Source organism: Pseudophryne corroboree, chromosome 5, assembly GCF_028390025.1.
Source record: "Pseudophryne corroboree isolate aPseCor3 chromosome 5, aPseCor3.hap2, whole genome shotgun sequence".
Taxonomy (NCBI): Eukaryota; Metazoa; Chordata; class Amphibia; order Anura; family Myobatrachidae; genus Pseudophryne; species Pseudophryne corroboree.
In genome coordinates this window covers 689,396,810-689,416,147 of record NC_086448.1, presented here as the reverse complement: position 1 = coordinate 689,416,147, position 19,338 = coordinate 689,396,810, and the positions used below count along the sequence as shown (strand labels likewise).

At 42.6% G+C, this 19,338-nt stretch overlaps 1 protein-coding gene across 1 annotated transcript in view; it reads left to right on the top strand.

Moving 5' to 3' along the window:
* Nucleotides 1-19,338, top strand: part of LOC134928271 (cytochrome P450 7B1) — a 369,002-nt gene that overhangs the window by 279,748 nt on the left and 69,916 nt on the right. The window contains exons 3-4 of the mRNA XM_063923794.1: nt 9,105-9,701; nt 10,165-10,371. Of these exons, the coding sequence (XP_063779864.1) occupies nt 9,105-9,701; nt 10,165-10,371 (804 nt within the window). The remainder of the gene's footprint in view (nt 1-9,104; nt 9,702-10,164; nt 10,372-19,338) is intronic.

The window sequence follows — 19,338 nt, the reverse complement described above, 5'->3', positions numbered from 1 at the left end:
GGGTATATGCAATTGCGGTCGAATTCCTGAAAATGTCGAAAAACGGGACATTTTCGCCCCCCAAAAAAAATCGACAATGCAATTCAGTACTTTTCGTCAAAAAAACGGACTTTCCAAATTCGACTTTTTGAAATTCGACATTTGACAAATTCGACATTTGTGCAATGGTACAAATGCGGCATTTCGACAAAAATATATTCAATTGAAGATTGTAAATTCGACAACAGTGCTTTTATTTTTATTATTAACAGTTTCTTATATAGCGCAGCATATTCCGCTCGCAAGCTTACAATCTTTTAGACCGTAAATTCGTCATTTTCAATCCGCCTCACTTTGCTGGCGGAATCTAATAAAAAAATGTAAAAACATGTTTTTTTTAGTGTGTTTTTTTATTGGTAATAGCATATCTATTTATATTAGAAGGGATTAGGTACTTGGTTTGTCTATTTAGGAGGCACAAGTATTTTTTATATATTTTTTAAAATATATTTTTTTTTTATGGAATGGGTTAAAAATCAGAAAAAAAAATGCGTGGGGTCCCCCCTCCTAAGCATAACCAGCCTCGGGCTCTTTGAGCCAGTCCTGGTTGGAAAAATTACAGGGGATCCCCCGTATTTTTAGAACCAGCACCGGGCTCTGCATCCGGTCCTGGTGCCAAAAATACGGGGGACAAAAAGCGTAGGGGTCCCCCGTATTTTTGGAACCAGCACCGGGCTTCACTAGCTGGGGAGATAATGCCACAGGCGGGGGACACTTTGATATCGGTCCCTGCGGCCGTGCCATTAAAACCCCAACTAGTCACCCCTGGCCGGGGTACCCTGGAGGAGTGGGGACCCCTTCAATCAAGGGGTCCCCCCCTCCAGCCACCCAAGGGCCAGGGGTGAAGCCCGAGGCTGTACCCCCCCATCCATGGGCTGCGGATGGGAGGCTGATAGCCTTTTGTGAAATGAAAGAATATTGTTTTTTGCAGCAGAACTACAAGTCCCAGCAAGCCTCCCCCGCAAGCTGGTACTTGGAGAACCACAAGTACCAGCATGGGGGGGGGAAACGGGCCCACTGGTACCTGTATTTCTACTGCAAAAAAATACCCAAATAAAAACAGGACACGCACACCTTGAAAGTACAACTTTATTACATACATGTCGACACACACACATACTTACCTATGTTGACACGACGTTCGGTCCACTTGTCCAAGTAGAATCCACCGGGTGTACCTGAAAATAAATTATACTCACCTAAATCCAGTGTCCAGTGATATTTGTAATCCACGTAGTTGGCAAAATAAAAAAATGCATTTACCCGATCCACACGGACTGAAAGGGGTCCCATGTTTACACATGGGACCCCTTTCCCCGAATGCTGACACCCCCTGTGACTCCTGTCACAGAAGGTCCCTTCAGGCAATCAGGTAGCGCCACGTCCTGGCACTCTCCTGATTCCCTATGCGCGTCTGAGCTGGCAGACAGCGCATCGCACAGCACCTCCATTAGTTTCAATGGTGAGAACTTTGCGGTCAGCGATGAGGTTACCCGCGGTCAGCCGCTGACCGCGGGTGACCTCACCGCTGACCGCAAAGTGCCCACCATTGAAGATAATGGAGGTGCTGTGCGATGCGCGTCTGACAGCTCCGATGCGCATACAGCCAATCAGGAGAGTGCCACGACGTGGCGCTCCCTGATAGGCTGAAGGGACCTTCTGTGACAGCAGTCACGGGGGGTCTCTGCATTCGGGGAAAGGGGTCCCTTTCAGTCGGGTAAATGCGTTTTTGTTTTTTTTGCCAAGTACGTGGATTACAAATATCACAGGACACTGGATTTAGGTGAGTATTAAGTTATTTTCAGGTACCCCGAATTCGTCGACATTGGAGATGTGGCAGTCGGCGTGTCAACATAGGTAAGTATGTATGTGTCGGCATGTGTGAAATAAAGTTGTATTTTCACGGTGTGCGTGTCCTGTTTTTATTTGGGTATTTTTTTGCAGAAGAACTACAGGTACCAGCGGGCCCGTTTCCCCCCGCATGCTGGTACTTGTGGTTCTCCAAGTACCAGCTTGCGGGGGAGGCTTGCTGGGACTTGTAGTTCTTCTGCTAAAAAAAACAATATTCTTTCATTTTTACACATGGCTATCAGCCCCCCATCCGCAGCCCTTGGATGGGCGGGGACAGCCTCAGGCTTCACCCCTGGCCCTTGGGTGGCTGGGGGGGGACCCCTTGATTGAAGGGGTCCCCACTCCTCCAGGGTACCCCGGCCAGGGGTGACTAGTTGGGTATTTAATGCCACGGCCGCAGGGAGCGGTATAAAAGTGTCCCCCGGCTGTGGCATTATCTGTCCAGCTAGTGGAGCCTGGTGCTGGTACAAAAAATACGGGGGACCCCTACGCTTTTTGTCCCCCGTATTTTTTGCACCAGGACCAGGCGCAGAGCCCGGTGCTGGTTGTTAAAATACGGGGGATCCTCTGTCATTTTTTTCCCCGTATTTTGGCAACCAGGACCGGCTCAAAGAGCCCGAGGCTGGTTATGCTTAGGAGGGAGGACCCCACGCAATTTTTTTCGGGTTTTTTACCGTTTTTTGTACCATCTGAAAAGTCGATTCAAAATCCGTCAATTGGTCCGTTTTTCGACAGCGGGGCTGTCTAATCCGTTTTTTATTGAATATGTCGAATTCCGGCACCCGCCGGCCGGAATTCGACGGTCGAATTGTGTCGAATTAAAAAACGGGCGAAAAATTGCCGCAATTCGCCCGGAATTGCATATACCCCATAGAGTTGGGCATAAGCATATTTTTGTTTTCATGGAGCAAAGTGCACTTTCTTAATTGTGCATATGCATCTCTCAATATGTAGATATGGATACATTTTCTGCTTATGCCTCCTGTACGCTGAGGGAGGAGGGAAAGAGGACGGCGGGGATGTGCAAGCATTGGCTGCGTACTTTAACAGCGTGCACTTGCGTCTCATGCCGAACCTAACAAAGACACACTAATCAGGTGACATAAGACTATGGGTGCTCAAAACCAGATGCAAAACATGCATTGATTATAAAAAAAATCATCAGCTGCTTGTGATTGGCTAAGTGCCTCTTGAGCCCTCCCAGTCATATTATTACTATTACTAGTGTGGTTGCTGCAATCAAATTTCGTTATTTATATCCTACTGTATGTGCAATCAGTCTGCTGCATGAAAGAGATTGTCATTTGATTTATTTTTTTAAAGTCAAAGTCAATAAATGTTTGTATTCTATTGCACTTAATTAGTACTTTTATTTTGCAGTTACATCCATATTTAGTTGTCTTTTACATTGTAAAAGTAATTTGGTTATTTATTAATAACACTGTGCAGACACAAACTGTTTTATTTCTATGATATTTCAATAAAGAACTACATTGTGTAAGACTTGTGTACTTTAACTTTAGTATTTATCACTGCTACATTAACACTGTCAAGCCACATCCCTTGGTACAAACCATATACTACTGTTTCCTCTTTCCATCAACCTGTCACATATACTACTATTCTCTCCTGGCATAAAACTAGAGCATATGTTACCCTTACAGAGCTGGATGCATTGTCAGGTTCATCCAGCACTTCAAGCTGTGCAAGGTGCATATTCTCAACTCTACATCACCCCTGTATGTGTCTAAAGGGGGGTACACACGGAGAGATCCGTGCTTAAAATCTAAGCAATCTTGCTAGATTGCTTAGAATTTAAGCACGGATCTGCCGTGTGTATGCCCTCCAGCGATAGCGCGCATCGCTATCGCCGATGATAGATTGAGCCTGCATGCAGGCTCAATCTAGCGGGTCGCTCACTTCACCGTTGTGTGAAGTGAGCGGCCCCCCGTCGGCTTTCCCCCTCGCTCAGCACATCGCGCTGTGCTGAGCGGGGTGAGAGATGTGTGCTGAGCGGTCTGTGTTAAGATCGCTCAGCACACATCTCTCCCGTGAGTACCCCCCTTTACTCTAAGGCAGTGATTTTCAACCTTTTATTACTCACAGCACACTGAACAGTATTTTAAAATTGCCAAATCATACCATCAGTTCCCCAGAGGAAAAAAACAAAAACCGCACATTGGCCCTCACAGTAAAAAAAAAATCCACACATACATTGGTCTACACAGAAAAAACAATCACATTGCTCTCCACATAAATCATGTTGCTCCCTACATAAATCCTATTGCTCCCCACATAACTCAATCAATCAATCAATCAATCACATTGCTCCCTACATAAATCATGTTGCTCACACATAAATCAATCACATTTCTCCCCACATAAATCCTGTTTCTCCCCACATGAATTATTCACATTGTTCCCCCCATAAATCCTTATTCTCCCCACATAAATCCTATTGTTCCCCACAGGAGAAATAAAATAACAAATATTAGCCCCTACCGATCAGCTGTCCTCCTCCCTGTCCCTCAGTGGCGGGGGTTGTTCATAGTGGAGTACTGCGAATATTAAGCAGGGGGCGGTCAGGCAGATGTGGATGTGGGTAGGCAAGGAAAGCTGTGGGTGCAGGCGGGAACTAGAAGATGTGTATGCAGGTCGGTGGGCTGGATGGGTGGTGAGACGCGGCGGCCGTGACCTATGATATCACACCGCCGTGTCTTCAAGGCATAGGTCACGGCCGGAGCATGACTGATACTCTAAGAAGAGCCTGGGCCAACAGTTCACGCTGAAGGTGCAGGAAGCTGTTCTGGCTCTGCGGCACACCTTGCAGCTGGTCGCGGCACACTGGTTGAAAAAGCCTGCTCTAAGGTAACAGTGGGCACTCAAGTTTGCTCACAATTGAAAATATTTTCCAGGAACATACAGTATGTACATGATGCGTACAGAAAACTCTACATACTTAGTACACTAGAGAGACATGAAAAATGATTTCTTTGGCTAATAATGTATAGATATACTGTAGCATATAGATGATTTTTCTTGATTTAGAGCTTAACTTATGTCCCCCCTTCCTTCTTGTACAACCAGAATTTACCTTGTGCCGCATGTATTCTTTTGTTTTGGAAATTCTATATACTGAACAATTAGCTTTAGTTAAGCTGTTGGATTCTGCCATTTTCTTATTTGATTAATTGAAATTATTGGCTAACCAAATTGCAAAGGTTTTTTTTTTTTTTAAGGAAAAGCATAAGAAATAATATGGAAATTATAGTAGCAGTAGAGGGAATGTTTAATATTTTAATGTGTGTTTTAATGAATTCTTGGGCACAGTCAAGTGCAAGAAAAACTGTTTATTTCCCTTTGATTATACCCTGTTCTGATTCCCCAATAGATATTTTACATAGGTGACACTGGCTTCATTTTTCATACACCCAATTGCAGTAAAAGCAGCACCTAATAGCAAAGAGTCCGACACAATCCAACTTTATGTGCAAAATACTAATTAAATCAGTGTTATCTTTTCTAGAGTTTAATAAAACAAACTAGTTAAAAACAATTCTGATTAAAACTGATTTGGCTTATTGAAATCCTGTTAAATGATTTGGAGGTTACATTTTTGTGTGTTCTTTCTTAAGCCAATAAGATATCTTTTTTTTTTTTTTGTTCTGTGTGTCTTTGATTATGTTAAATACACTAGTAATTAGCTCTTTTTTTCTTCTTTCATTTTTAATTTTCTCTTTCATCCGGAAAATCCATTTCATCTAATGCAGTGATATACAAGCCCTGCCCTCCTGTTACACTCAATTGTAGGTCAGATTGCCTCAAATGAGACAAATCTGTCAAATCAAGCAGTGATTTTGATTCGCTTTCAGATCTGATAAATCAATACATTTCTGACAAACTTCAGCAAGTCTTCCTTTTAAATGATTACTTCAAGAGTCGTTCTTTGAATAACGCAAACCAAGCTGTTTCATTTTTGGGTCTTAATCCAGGTCTGCATCTTCACTCCATGGATGTTTTTCTGTAGCAATTAAGTCACAAGGACGTAAAACAGGCTTAGTATCTAGACTTGATATTGAAGTTTTTTAATGCTGTGCATGAATTTCTGCTATACAATTTTTCTGTGAACGATGTATGTCCTTGAACTAGCTGGTTAGAATATGCATTCCACAAACACAAAGGCAGACTGCTGAAACAAAGTAGAACTTGGCTTCCCAAAGATATTTTGGAACAGATGGTCCCTTTAACACAGGCAGAATCTAATAGCGTGTTTATTATTTTGGATAAAATGGTTGCATGAACAAATACATTTATTCTTATTTAACGATGATTTGAATGTACAGCAAAATTCACATGAAAAATTTCACTTGTTTCTAACGTATTTAATTATGATTAATAATATAACCAATAGCTATGCCCGGAAGAGTTGCAAATTGTGAATTTAAAGGATATCCTTAATATACAACTTAAAAAAAAAAACCAGTGATAACATGTTATTACCACTTATTTATATAGTACACACATATTCCGCAGCGCTTTACAGAACATTTATTCGTTCACACCAGTCCCTGCCCCAGAGGAGGTTACACTCTATGGGGGTAATTCTGAGTTGATCGCAGCAGGAAATTTTTTAGCAGTTGGGCAAAACCATGTGCACTGCAGGGGTGGCAGATATAACGTGCGGAGAGAGTTAGATTTGGGTGGGTTATTTTGTTTCTGTGCAGGGTAAATACTGGCTGCTTTATTTTTACACTGCAATTTAGATTGCAGATTGAACTCACCACACCCAAATCTAACTCTCTCTGCACATGTTATATCTGCCACCCCTGCAGTGCACATGGTTTTGGCCAACTGCTAAAAAATTTCCTGCTGCGATCAACTTGGAATTACCCCCTATATTCCTTATAACATGTACAAACATATACAAACTAGGGTCAATTTTTGTCAAACGCAAATTATTCTTCCAGTATGTTTTTGGATTGTGGAAGGAAATCAGAGCTCCTTAAACGTGTAGAGAACATACAGACTCTATACAGAACATACGAACTTCATACAGTCAGGAATCAAACCCAAGATGTCAGTACTTTGAGGCAGTAATGCTAACCACTATGCCAACCATGCTGGAAGCACCACTCATGCTCATTGTGTTCTAAAGGTCAAAGAAAAACAAAGTTAAGTGACTTCTATACAGGATGTATAAATGTCACCTGTAAAATATAAATGCATACAGCCAATTATTTGGAGATGAACTTGAATGACAGTATGCATAACTCGATGCATTGGCTGCAGAAACACCTAGTTTTCTACTAGTCTTCATACTCTCTGCATAAGATACGCCTCCTAATAGGAATATATACACTGGTTTGCATAAGCTGCATTTACATGAACACGCCCATGCTGTACATTTTTCTACCGCTTTTCACACCCCAGGATTTCTAGATGGTGGTTTCCAAATGCAATCCACAATCTGGCACTCTGCGGAACATTGGAGGAAGTGTGGGAGTCTGAGGGAGCAGTAGAAGAACCTAGTAACGAACCTTAACAGTAATGTAAACATTGGTCTGTTTGTACACTGAATACTGCATGGCATTCAGTATTAAATATTTAACACTGTAGATGGTTTAGGGCAGGGATGGGAAACCTTTATCCCTCCAGCTGTTGTTGAACTACATATCCCAGCATGCCCTGCAACAGTTTTAGCATGGCCAAAAGGCAAAACTGTTGCAGGGCATGCTGGTATGTGTAGTTCAACAACAGCTGGAGGGCCAAAGGTTCCCCATCCCTGGTCTAGGGTATAAGCGGTATCAAACATAATTAAATACTATCAATAAGATAAGTGGTCAGGAAAAGGTTAAACATACCATAATAAATAAATACAAAAGCATTATAGAACCAGTACAGTACTGCATTTTCTAAGCACACATTCTCCCACCTCATGGTTAGGATTCTGTCTCTTCTTCCTGCTAGCTACTCTCTGGTCCAGTGCACTGATTGAGGACTCAGAGCCTCACATACAGCAAACTCGGTAGAAGAAGCTGCTACCACTAGGCATGTGCAGCATGTCCCTTAAACTGCATGATACGATGGCAGCTCTAGTACAGGTTAAGTATCCCTTATCCAAAATGCTTGGGACCAGAGGAATTTTGGATATCGGATTTTTCTGTATTTTGGAATAATTGCATACCATAACGAGATATTATGGTGATGGGACCTAAATCTAAGTACAGAATGCATTTATGTTTCATATACACCTTATACACACAGCCTGAAGGTCATTTTAGCCAATATTTTTTATAACTTTGTGCATTAAACAAAGTGTGTGTACATTCACAGAATTAATTTATGTTTCATATACACCTTATACACACAGTCTGAAGTTCATTTAATACAATATTTTTAATAACTTTGAGTATTAAACAAAGTTTGTGTACACTGAGTCATCAAAAAACAAAGGTTTCACTATCTCAGTCTCACTCAAAAAAGTCTGTATTTCGGAATATTCCGTATTTCGGAATATTTGGATATGGGATACTCAACCTGTAATTGTATTAATGCCATTGCTATTGTTATAGTTGAGCCACTTGCCAAGAGGAGGAGGGTTTCTGCATTTGCCTATGTGTTTTGCGACTTCTGATGTAAATGTGGATGTATTCAGCATGCATATGACTGCATTCTTACACTTGAGTGTGCTCAATTTCTAAGCATGCACTGAGCAAATTCATGCAAACGGGTACATTCAGCTCTACATCAGCCCCAAAATTTTAAGAACAAGGAAGACACTTGTGGGTGCCAGAGAAGGGGGCTATAATGTACCAAATGTTGTACCAAACCGAAAAGATACAGGGAGTTTGTAGGGTTTGGGTGCATAAGAAGGCCTGCCCTTTCCAAACAAGAAATGGGTTGAATGACGCATGCTCTTCTAGTCAATTGGAAGGTAGTAGCTTTAAAGACCAGGGAGATTCCACACATTTCTATACTATAAAATCTAATTTATACTGTACAGTGTAGCTCTACTTAGACATCTGAAGCAATTATTGTGTACGTTAGCAATGTGTGCATTAGCATCCTTATACATTCCTTTGCCTGCGATTACCATACGCACACATACTTCAGTAGCACTAATGGTTTGCCATGCAATTATTAAGTGTATTTGGTGCTGATTAGGATAATAATATCAGGAAACTGACACCAGTGATATGTTTTCTCTCACACAGGCAGATATATTACATTTTTCATGGATCCAACCCAGTTCCAGTATGTCATTCGAAATGGCAAGAAGCTCGACTTCCACGAGTTCTCTAATGAAATGGCATCCAGGACGTTCGGCTACCCCCCTCTGTCAGAAGCGCAGCACCCACAACTCCGCGATAATATGCACAAAATATATAAAATCATGCAGGGTAAGCCTTTGGACAAACTCACTGACAGCATGATGAAAAGTCTCCAACATGTATTCAAATGGAAATTCTCACAAGCAACAGATTGGAAAACAGAAAAAATGTACCAGTTCTGCTGCTCCATCATGTTCGAAGCCAGTTTTATGACACTCTATGGAAGAGATCCTGTTGCAGATGGTCGCAAAGTTATTAGTGAAATGAGAGAAAAATTTACAAAGTTTGATGCCAAGTTCCCCTATCTTGTCATAAACATACCGATGGCGTTGCTAGGAGATACCAAGAATATTCGTGCACAACTGATAGACTTTTTCATGCCTCAAAAGATGGACACATGGCTTGACCTGGCCGAGGTTATCCAGGCTCGCAAAGAAATCCTGGAACAGTACGACGTGCTACGGGATTATGACAAAGCAGGTAAGGACCCTGTGAATTGTTACTTTCTGCCGTAGACAAAATAATTTACTGTAGACCTTTGAAATAAAAAAAAGCCGAATTGCGACCTTGAAATTTTTTTATGCTTCCTTTAATTGGCTAATGATAAAATGTTTTACTCTCAAACAACCGTATATATTAATTGATTTTTTTTTTCTTTTTTTGCTGAGGTGGTAAAACATGATACTTAATGCTGATAATGAGAAAGAGATTATAACCGAGCTGCATATACTCCCCTTACTTAATCCCCCCCCCCTTCCTCAGACATTACATTTTAAACTATTCTCATTAAGCAGAAAATTAGACTTCAGAAGCCTATTGGTTCTCATTAGCATTCACTGATCCTTGGCTGGGTCTGTGTCCTAACATCTTTTAATTAGCACACTGCAAATCTAATCAGTGTAATAAATGCTATTAATCTTCCTTTTCACTTATTTTCTCTCAGCACATCATTTCGCCTTCCTTTGGGCCTCTGTGGGGAACACGATTCCGGCAACATTCTGGGCCATGTACTACCTTGTGAGCCACCCAGAAGCACTTGCAGCAGTGCGTGACGAAATTGACCATTTGCTGCAGTCAACAGGTCAAAAGCAGGGAGCAGACTATGACATTCATATCACCAGAGAACAGTTGGACAACCTGGTTTTACTAGGTAATTTATTTATACTCTTATCTGCATCTAACCAAGTAGCAGCATACTCCGTTTATCACACGTTTCTGTTTACTGAGAAGGTGGAGGACACAGCTGCTTAATTGACATGATAATACCCATTTACATCAATTATAAATTAGGTAGTTTATATCTGCAGATACTTTTGTTGCATGTAAACATTCCAGCTTCAGCAGTTAACAATAGAAGACAAAAGGCTAAATCTGAGATTACCTATAATAATTATAATGCTAAAAAGACTATTACCTTAATTGATTCTAAACTTCTCCTTGGGGAATAATACAACTGCTATAGATAATAACAACTGATGAAAAGGTTTTATTGTTGGTACTGGATGGCAAAATAGTACATGTGATGTCACTATGTTATGTAATTAAGGAGTGTGGCATATGGAACGTGGAATGCTAGCTATTGGACCTCTTATTCCGAATGCTCGGGATAAAGAGGGAGTTTAAGTTAGCCCCAAGGTTCCATCATAATGTCTTGTGTTTACACAAGGTGAGTTGTCTGTGCAGGAGTACCTAGCTTGTTTCTGCACGCATCCCATAGAGGTGCCTGCAACAAAGGACTGAGGTCCTCCAATCTGTAATAACCCGCTATTTGCATAGCCCCACATCCCACTTAATTGAATCTGCCCTTTGAGGGTTTTCAGGGTAAGTGGAAACCGTCTTTCATTATTTTATTAATAAGAATTCATAAAGTGTTTCTGATATCCACTAAATTGCATTTAAAAAATTGCTCCTGCCATTTTATAAATTGTTTGCTGTTTAGAGTGACTATAAAAATAAACTTTTTTTCCAACAGGTTTTTATGACTTTCAGGGTGCAAGAACCTTAATACCCCTTTCACACCGCAGCTTTAACCCGGTAAATTGCAGATTTTTCAGCCTTCCTAAACGGTTCTAGCTGCGATGTGAAAGGGCCACCTTGAATTTACCGTTTTCAAAATACTGGTATTTTGAAACAATTAAAAAGCGGGGTCCTACCCGGTTCAGAACCGTTTCACTGTGCAGTGTGAAAGGCTCTGAAACGGTATTTCCAAGCCACAGGAGGTGATAGGCTGTCTCCATGTGTGATGTCACCAGGCAGAAGCAGGAAGCTGGAGGAAAAACACATCAGACACATGAGAGTGGGTTTAGAAGCGTTTTCTTACTGCAAATATATTATACAATGGCAACTTGGAGTGATGAAGAGGTGAGGGAGCTGCTAAGAATCAGAGGGGATGAGGAAATCTGCAGACAAATAACTGGGACAGTGAAGGATGCACTCATATATAAAAACATGGTTAAAATGCTTCAAGCTGCTGGGTTCCATCGTACGACTATCCAAATTATTAATAATTAATTAATTAATAATTATTAATAATGTGTGGGCCAGAAAAGTCCATTTATAATGACAACCACTGTTTTCTATGGGTGAAACGGGTTCAGTGTGAAAGGTACCAAAACGGTAATGAAATGGTAATATACTGGTTACAACATGCGATGTGAAGGGGGTTTAACTGCTCAGACCCGTTTTAAGAACCGTTTAAAGAACCGTTTCAAAAGCAGGTTTTGCGATGTGAAAGCAGCATTACTTGCATATACAGTAAAATATTTAGTTTGTGTGGAAGTTAATATGCAGCAAAATGTAATAAAGGCTCAAGCATCTTTTCATTCAGTTTTTTCAGAGTTGCCACGTCCAGTTTTGCTTCTGTGATACGCTCAAAGCCAACACTTCCCCATCCAGATTTTATGCTGAGGCCTGTACCTACTAGTGGTAATGGAGGTAATACTCCAACCAATATATAGTACAACGTGTATTGTATACAAGGTATCCGGATGATAGGTCAACAGTTAATAGGTCGACCACTATTGGTTGACATAGACAAAAGTTGACATTGTCATAAGGTCGACATGGCAATGGTAGACACTGGAAAAGTTTGACAATATTTTTTTTTTTTAACATTAATTTTCAGCTTTTTCATACTTTACCATCCACGTAGATGACGACTGGGAATAGAGCCATGCCAGGGGATACAGTGCACTAATTGGGGTTCCCGGTTATTTTACGCAGAAAATGACACAATTTAAAAAAAAAACTCTTGGTTTTGGACCTTTTTCAGATCAACCCATAGATCCATAACCGGTACACGAGTTTGTGTAATCTCATGGAGTTCAAATGTGGTATGGACCCCTTGCAAGGAACAGGTGATGTCAATCCCATAGCTTGGAGGACATGCATGTGAATTATATGTCCATTAAAATAAAAATAGGAAAAACCTTCTGGACAGAATAAAATTCATTTATTTCCCATTTTTATTTTGAAAGCTTCAATATGCAAATATGCAAAAACACCATTTTGTACTGTGTGAGTTAACATTTAATTTTACCTCATTAAACCCTATGACTTGGCATGAATTATAGGAAGTAACATCTTCTTATTTTATCCTAATAAGCTAAGATTTATGATGATACTTATTTAACAATGTATTAAACTTCCATTCAAGTGTACAAATCCATGCTGCTTACCAAATGTATGTTAATTATAGCCAAGCTTTTATTATGTTCAGTTCATAGTATATAACCCAATATGGGATATAAACTAGAAAATGTTTATTAGAACAGTCCACAGTCCTAGTAAGAAGGAAGTCTGTAATATTTTATATCTAACAAAGCAGAAAATTGTCTGGTTATTTAACTCAGCAAGTAGTAAACAATAAATAGCAATAGTGCTGGAATGTCTCTTCAGGAGTGCTCTTGGGTAAATCAACTAATATGGAGGCCACCCTTTGTTTTATATAACTAATCTCTACAGTTTTCCAATGTCTCTACTCAGTGCAATTCTATTTTACCTCTCCACTATTAGTTTAATAAAACAATCATTGTCACTGTTATTTGAATTTGTGTTTCCGGACTGGGATCTCGAATTGGAGATGGGATGGAAGCTGGTCGCAGGAAGCTGGCTAGTCTGATGAAGTTCCTTCTCATATAAGATGTTTTTTCAGGTACAGGTACATTGGTAGCAGGAGATAGAGTAGAGAAACTGGAGTGACTAATGTCCGAGCTAGGACTGGATAAACAGAGAACTGAACTGGAATTGGGATCATGCTGATCCAGGGTGGAATCGGATCAGCACTAGGCCGAGCTAGAACCGGATTTGCACTGGACCAGGCTGGAACCAGATTTACACAGGTCCAGACTGGAACTAGATTTGCACTTGATCGGCCTTGAACCGGATTTGCACTGGACTGGGCTGGAACCGGATTTGCAGGATACAGAGAATTAAGAAACAGGTCTCTACGCAGACACTAGAAAAGCATCCTGGAGAGCATAGAGACAGTGGACACAGCTAAAACTGTAGAAAACATTGCACTGGCAACCTGCAGAGTCCACAGGAAGTTCTATTATAGCAGGATTGGTTGCAGGTATCGGATGGGTGAGAACTTTTTTCCCTATTGGTGGTGCAGCAGTTACCTGACTGTGACCAACATTGTGGTTCCCAGCAGCCAGAGCCAGTGTGAGCTGCCGCATGTGAGACGCCTGTGATGCCTTCCCCCACAAGAACACTGACAGCGGTGGACAGAGAGTACAGATGCCACAGCCGCGACGAGAGGATGGAAACCTCCAGGGAAACCCCTGTGCTGTGATGGGAGGCTCTGGGACCTTTTGTGACAATTATATAGAACTCCTGATTCCCTGTCTCAGAATATTTTGATACCTTCTGAAGGCAAACAGGAACAGATTAGGGATTGAAAGTAGCCCTAAAGAAAATTCCAAAAGTGGAATTAAAGATGGACCAAATCAATTGTAATTGGTGTCAGTACAACAGTTTGTGAGATTAAATAGATTATCCATATTAGTGTAAAAATAAATCACAATGCCTCTGTCTACCTGTATCCAAAACGTAGAACATCTTAGTGTAAAATACATATTGCATCTCAGTGACAGTCATACAATACAGAGAGATTCCTAGTGACTACCATAAAATACAGAAAGCAGTACATGACCACCATACAATATAGATACCCTCCTAGTGGCGGCTATACAATACAGATAGCAATCCTTGCATCCGCCATACAATACAGAGGTCATCCTGGTAACAGACAAACAATACAAAAAGCATCTTATTGACCAACATACAATCAAAGGTATCCTTGTGAGTGCTATACAATACTGAGGTTCCTAGTGAGAGATAATACAATACAGAGAATATTCAAGTGGCACCTATATAATACATAGAGTAGTATACGGACCTCTATACAACCTCTAACCCTCTTCCCCCATACATTTTATGTTTGTGACGCATTATGCCATATCATGAGTTCCCATATCGATTCTCATGCATGCTCTCTGGCCATTGAATTGGTTCTCCTGATATCATAGTTCCCCCTGTATTAATTCGCCCCAAAGCATGCCTCTCCTTATATTGATGTTCTACCAAATCTACTCCCCTCTATTGATGACCTCCTGTCCCTATCCATATTGATGCCCTCCCATATTATTATTATTTATTATTATTATCCTTTATTTATATGGCGCCACAAGGGTTCCGCAGCGCCCAATTACAGAGTACATAAACAAATAATCAAACAGGAAAACAGCAACTTACAGTTGACGACAATATAGGACAAGTACAGGGTAAATAAACATAGCTACATCAGCAGATGACACTGGAATAAGTATCAGGTGGCAGAAGACTGCTGTATTTGGTGCAGTTGAAGATTATTAAAGTAAGAAAAGGGTAAGCACATGAGGGAAGAGGGCCCTGCTCGTGAGAGCTTACATTCTAAAGGGGAGGGGTAGACAGACAGGGGTGAGACAGATGGGGTACATAGAGAGCGTGGAACAGAGGTTTAGGATGAGATTTGGCTGGGTTTGGTGAAGAAGTGGGTCTTGAGAGCCCGTTTGAAGTTTTGTAGAGAGGTGGAGTGTCTGAGGGGGAGAGGTAGGGTGGTGCAGCACGTGAAAAATCATGGAGGTAGGAGTGGGAGGAAGTAATCCGTAGGCAGGAGAGTCGGCGAGCATTAGCAGATCGAAGAGGACGGGTGGGAGTGTAAAGCGAGATAAGATCAGAGATGTAGATGGGAGAGGAGTGGGTGAGGGCTTTGTAAGCAAGTGTGAGAAGCTTGAAATGAATTCTGAAAGGGAAGGGGAGCCAGTGAAGGTCTAGTAAGAGAGGAGAGGTGGACGTAGTGCGTTTGGTGAGGAAAATGAGCCGGGCAGCAGCATTGAGGATAGATTGGAGTGGAGAGAGGTATTTGTCAGGAATGCCAGTCAGGAGGAGACTACAGTAGTCCAGTCTGGAGATGACCAGTGAGTTGATAAGAGTCTTAGTAGCATCCTGGGTCAGAAAGGGTCTGATCCTGGAAATATTTTTTTAGATGAAAACGGCAGGTTTGTGAGAGGTGCTGAATGTGTGGTTTGAAGGAGAGGGAGCAGTCAAGGATTACTCCAAGACAGCGCACTTGGGGGGTAGAGGAAATAGTAGTGCCATCAATAGATAATGAGATTGTAGGAGGTGAGGTTATGCGGGAGGGAGGGAAGATGATCAGCTCGGTCTTAGACATGTTAAGTTTAAGAAAGCGCTGGGACATCCAGGAAGAGATAGCAGAGAGACAGTTGGAGATACGAGTGAGGAGAGCAGGGGAGAGGTCTGGAGAGGAAAGATAGATTTGAGTGTCATCAGCATAGAGATGATATTGGAAACCAAAAGAACTAATGAGCTTACCTAGTAAGGACGTATAGAGAGAGAGAAGAGGACCAAGGACAGAACCTTGGGGTACCCCTACAGTTAGTGGTAGTGAGGGGGAGGTGGAGTCATGAGAGGAGACAGAGAATGAACGGTCAGAAAGGTAGGACGACAACCAAGAGAGGGCAGTGTCATGCAGACCAATGGAGTGAAGGATTTGCAGTAGGAGAGGATGGTCCACAGTGTCAAAAGCAGCAGAGAGATCAAGTAGAATAAGTAGAGAGTAGTGTCCTTTAGATTTAGCAGCATGGAGGTCATTGCATACTTTTGTAATGGCAGTTTCAGTGGAGTGGAGAGGACGGAAGCCAGACTGGAATGGGTCAAGCAGTGAGTGTGAGGAAAGAAAGGAAGTAAGGCGGTTGTAGACAATATGCTCAAGGAGTTTGGAGGCAAAAGGGAGGAGAGAGATGGGTCGGTAGTTGGAGAGAGTGTTTGGATCAAGGGTAGGTTTTTTAGGAATAGGAGAGATGAGTGCGTGCTTGAAGGCAGAGGGGACAGTGCCTGATGAGAGGGAGAGATTGAGAAGGTGGGAAAGTTGGGAACAAGCAGAAGAAGAGAGGTAGCAGAGGAGGCGGGAGGGGATAGGGTCAAGTGGGGAAGTGGTGAGGGGACAGGAACGAATGAGGGCCATGACTTCCTCTCCAGATGCATGGGAGAAAGATGACAGAGTTGGTGCGAGGGATGGGGAGGGTTGGTAAGGGATGGGAGAAGGCTGGTTACTGATGGTCTGGTGTGATGTGATGTCCTGACGTATGGAGTCAATTTTGGATGTGAAGTAAGTGGCAAAGTCAAGAGCAGAGAGTGAGGAAGGGAGACGAGGTGGAGGTGGGCAGAGAAGTGAGTTGAGAGTGGCAAAGAGGCGCCGGGGGTTGGAAGACTGGGAGGAGATGAGGTTCTTGAAGTATGACTGTTTAGCAAGAGAAAGGGCAGCAATGAAGGATGAGAGCATAAGTTTGAAATGGAGGAAGTCTGCCTTAGAGCGTGATTTCCTCCAGTGTCGCTCAGCCGTACGTGAGCATTTTTGCAGATATCTGGTGCATTTGGTGTGCCAGGGTTGAGGTGTTAATTTGCGAGGGTGAATAGTGGTTGGTGGAGCAACAGAGTCAAGAGCAGAAGTAAGGGATGCATTGTATGTGGAAGTGGCTTGTTCAGGGCATGAGAGAGAGAGAATAGGAGAAAGAAGTGAGTCAAACAGGGAGGAAAGGAATGTGGTGTCAGTAGCTTCAATGTTACGCTTAGTGATGGTAGCCTTAGGATGTAGAGATGGGGAAGTTGAGAGAGATGGGTTAAAGGAGAGCAGGTGGTGGTCAGAGAGGGGAAATGGGGAGTTGGAAAAATCAGAAATATCACAGCGGTGAGTGAAGACCAGATCCAGTGAGCACCCATTCACATGGGAGGGTGAGGAGGTCCACTGGGAGAGACCAAGTGAAGAGGTGAGGTTAAGGAGTTTAGAGGCAGGGGATTGTGTGGGGATGTCAATAGGGATGTTGAAATCGCCTAGGATAATGGTGGGAATGTCAGAAGAGAGGAAGTGAGGAAGCCAGGAAGCAAAGTTGTCGATGAATTTGGAAGCAGTGCCAGGGGGGCGGTAAATGACAGCTACTCTAAGATGGACTGGTTGGAAGAGGCGTACGGTATGATATTGGTTTTCCCTTTATTATACTGTATGTGCTTCTTCGCTTAGCCATTAATTAAACCAAATGTATTAAATCAAAACTGAATTCTTCCCTGTACCTGCAGCCACAGTGTGCCCAGCTGGCAGCATGCCTCTCATAATCGTGCAAGTCACTGTGGGCAACTGCTGTCTGTCATTGCCTCTTCAGTGATAATTATACATTTACACATTCAGTCCTTTGCACTCTACTTGGAACTGCAAAAAAACGGGGGGGGGGGGGGGGATATATGGTGGGGGTGTTCGTGGTTTACAGAGATTTTTATGTAGTGATGTAGCAATCTACATGTAAGTAATTACACACCATATGAGTAGGGTGCATCCGCATGCCTTTATACCAATGTATCAAAAATACTTCGAGCAAGAATAATGCAGTCATGAGAAAGTAATGTTATAGGATTGTTTAGTCAAGTATGCTATTAGTACTGTGCATTACTGAGCTAAATACTATTCTTAAAATTGTGTCTACAGCTAACGAAATAAGCATGCTGTCTGTTCTATCCTCTAGTCAGTGGCGGAACTAGCGAGCGGTGGGCCCAGGTGCGACAAAATGCTTGGGCCAGACAGCGTCCCCCTTTTTACACATAATGGCAGACAGTGTGCACTTTTTACACATAACAGCAGACAGTGTCCCCTTTTTACACATAACGGCAGACAGCTTGCCGTTGTTACACATAGCGGCAGACAGCGTCCCCATTTTACACATAACAGCAGACAGCGTGCACTTTTTACACATAACGGCAGACAGCGTGCCCTTGTTACACATAACGGCAGACAGCGTGCCCTTGTTACACATTACGGCAGACAGCGTGCCCTCGTTACACATTACGGCACATTAAGAAAGAAAGAAAGAAAGAATTATACTTACTCTCTCCGCTGGCTCAGGCTCCTCGGTGCAGCTTCTCCAGAGACCCCGGGCAGGAGAGGTGGAGGAGGGAGCCGCAGCAGCGCTGTGTTATTGGTGGAGGCGCTGCTGCTGCTGCTGTCCCAGTCCTTCACCATAGGCTGTTCTCCGCCGCTGTGAATGCTGGGATGCGCTACACAGCGGCGGAAAACAGCCTGTAGTGAAGCAGAGGGACAGCAGCAGCAGCGCCTCCACCAGTAACAAAGCGCTGCTGCGGCTCCCTCCCTCCTCCACCTCCCTCCTCCTCCTTCACCCCGTGTCCGCTGCGCTCCTCTCTCCTCTCCGGGCGGCTGTGTGCTGCGGGCAGCGGTTGCCTGCAGCACACAGCGGCATGTAATGAGTCAGTTTGACTCATTACATGCTTTGGGCCCCTGGACAGTGGCGGGCCCCAGTGCAACGCACTGGTTGCACTGGCGGTAGTTCCGCCTCTGCCTCTAGTAAAGCTGACTTTGCCTAGTAGGTGATACTGCTCCATCTTCTATCACTCTACAGCAGTCCGTAGTGCATAAATTTGTGTGATTAGTTTGCATGCCTCTTTAATTACAGAAATTACCTGTACACATTAGAGATTAATGGAAACACCATGGCATATAACGATAGAATGACAAAAATGACTCTTAATTTGATACTTTCATTCAGCATAT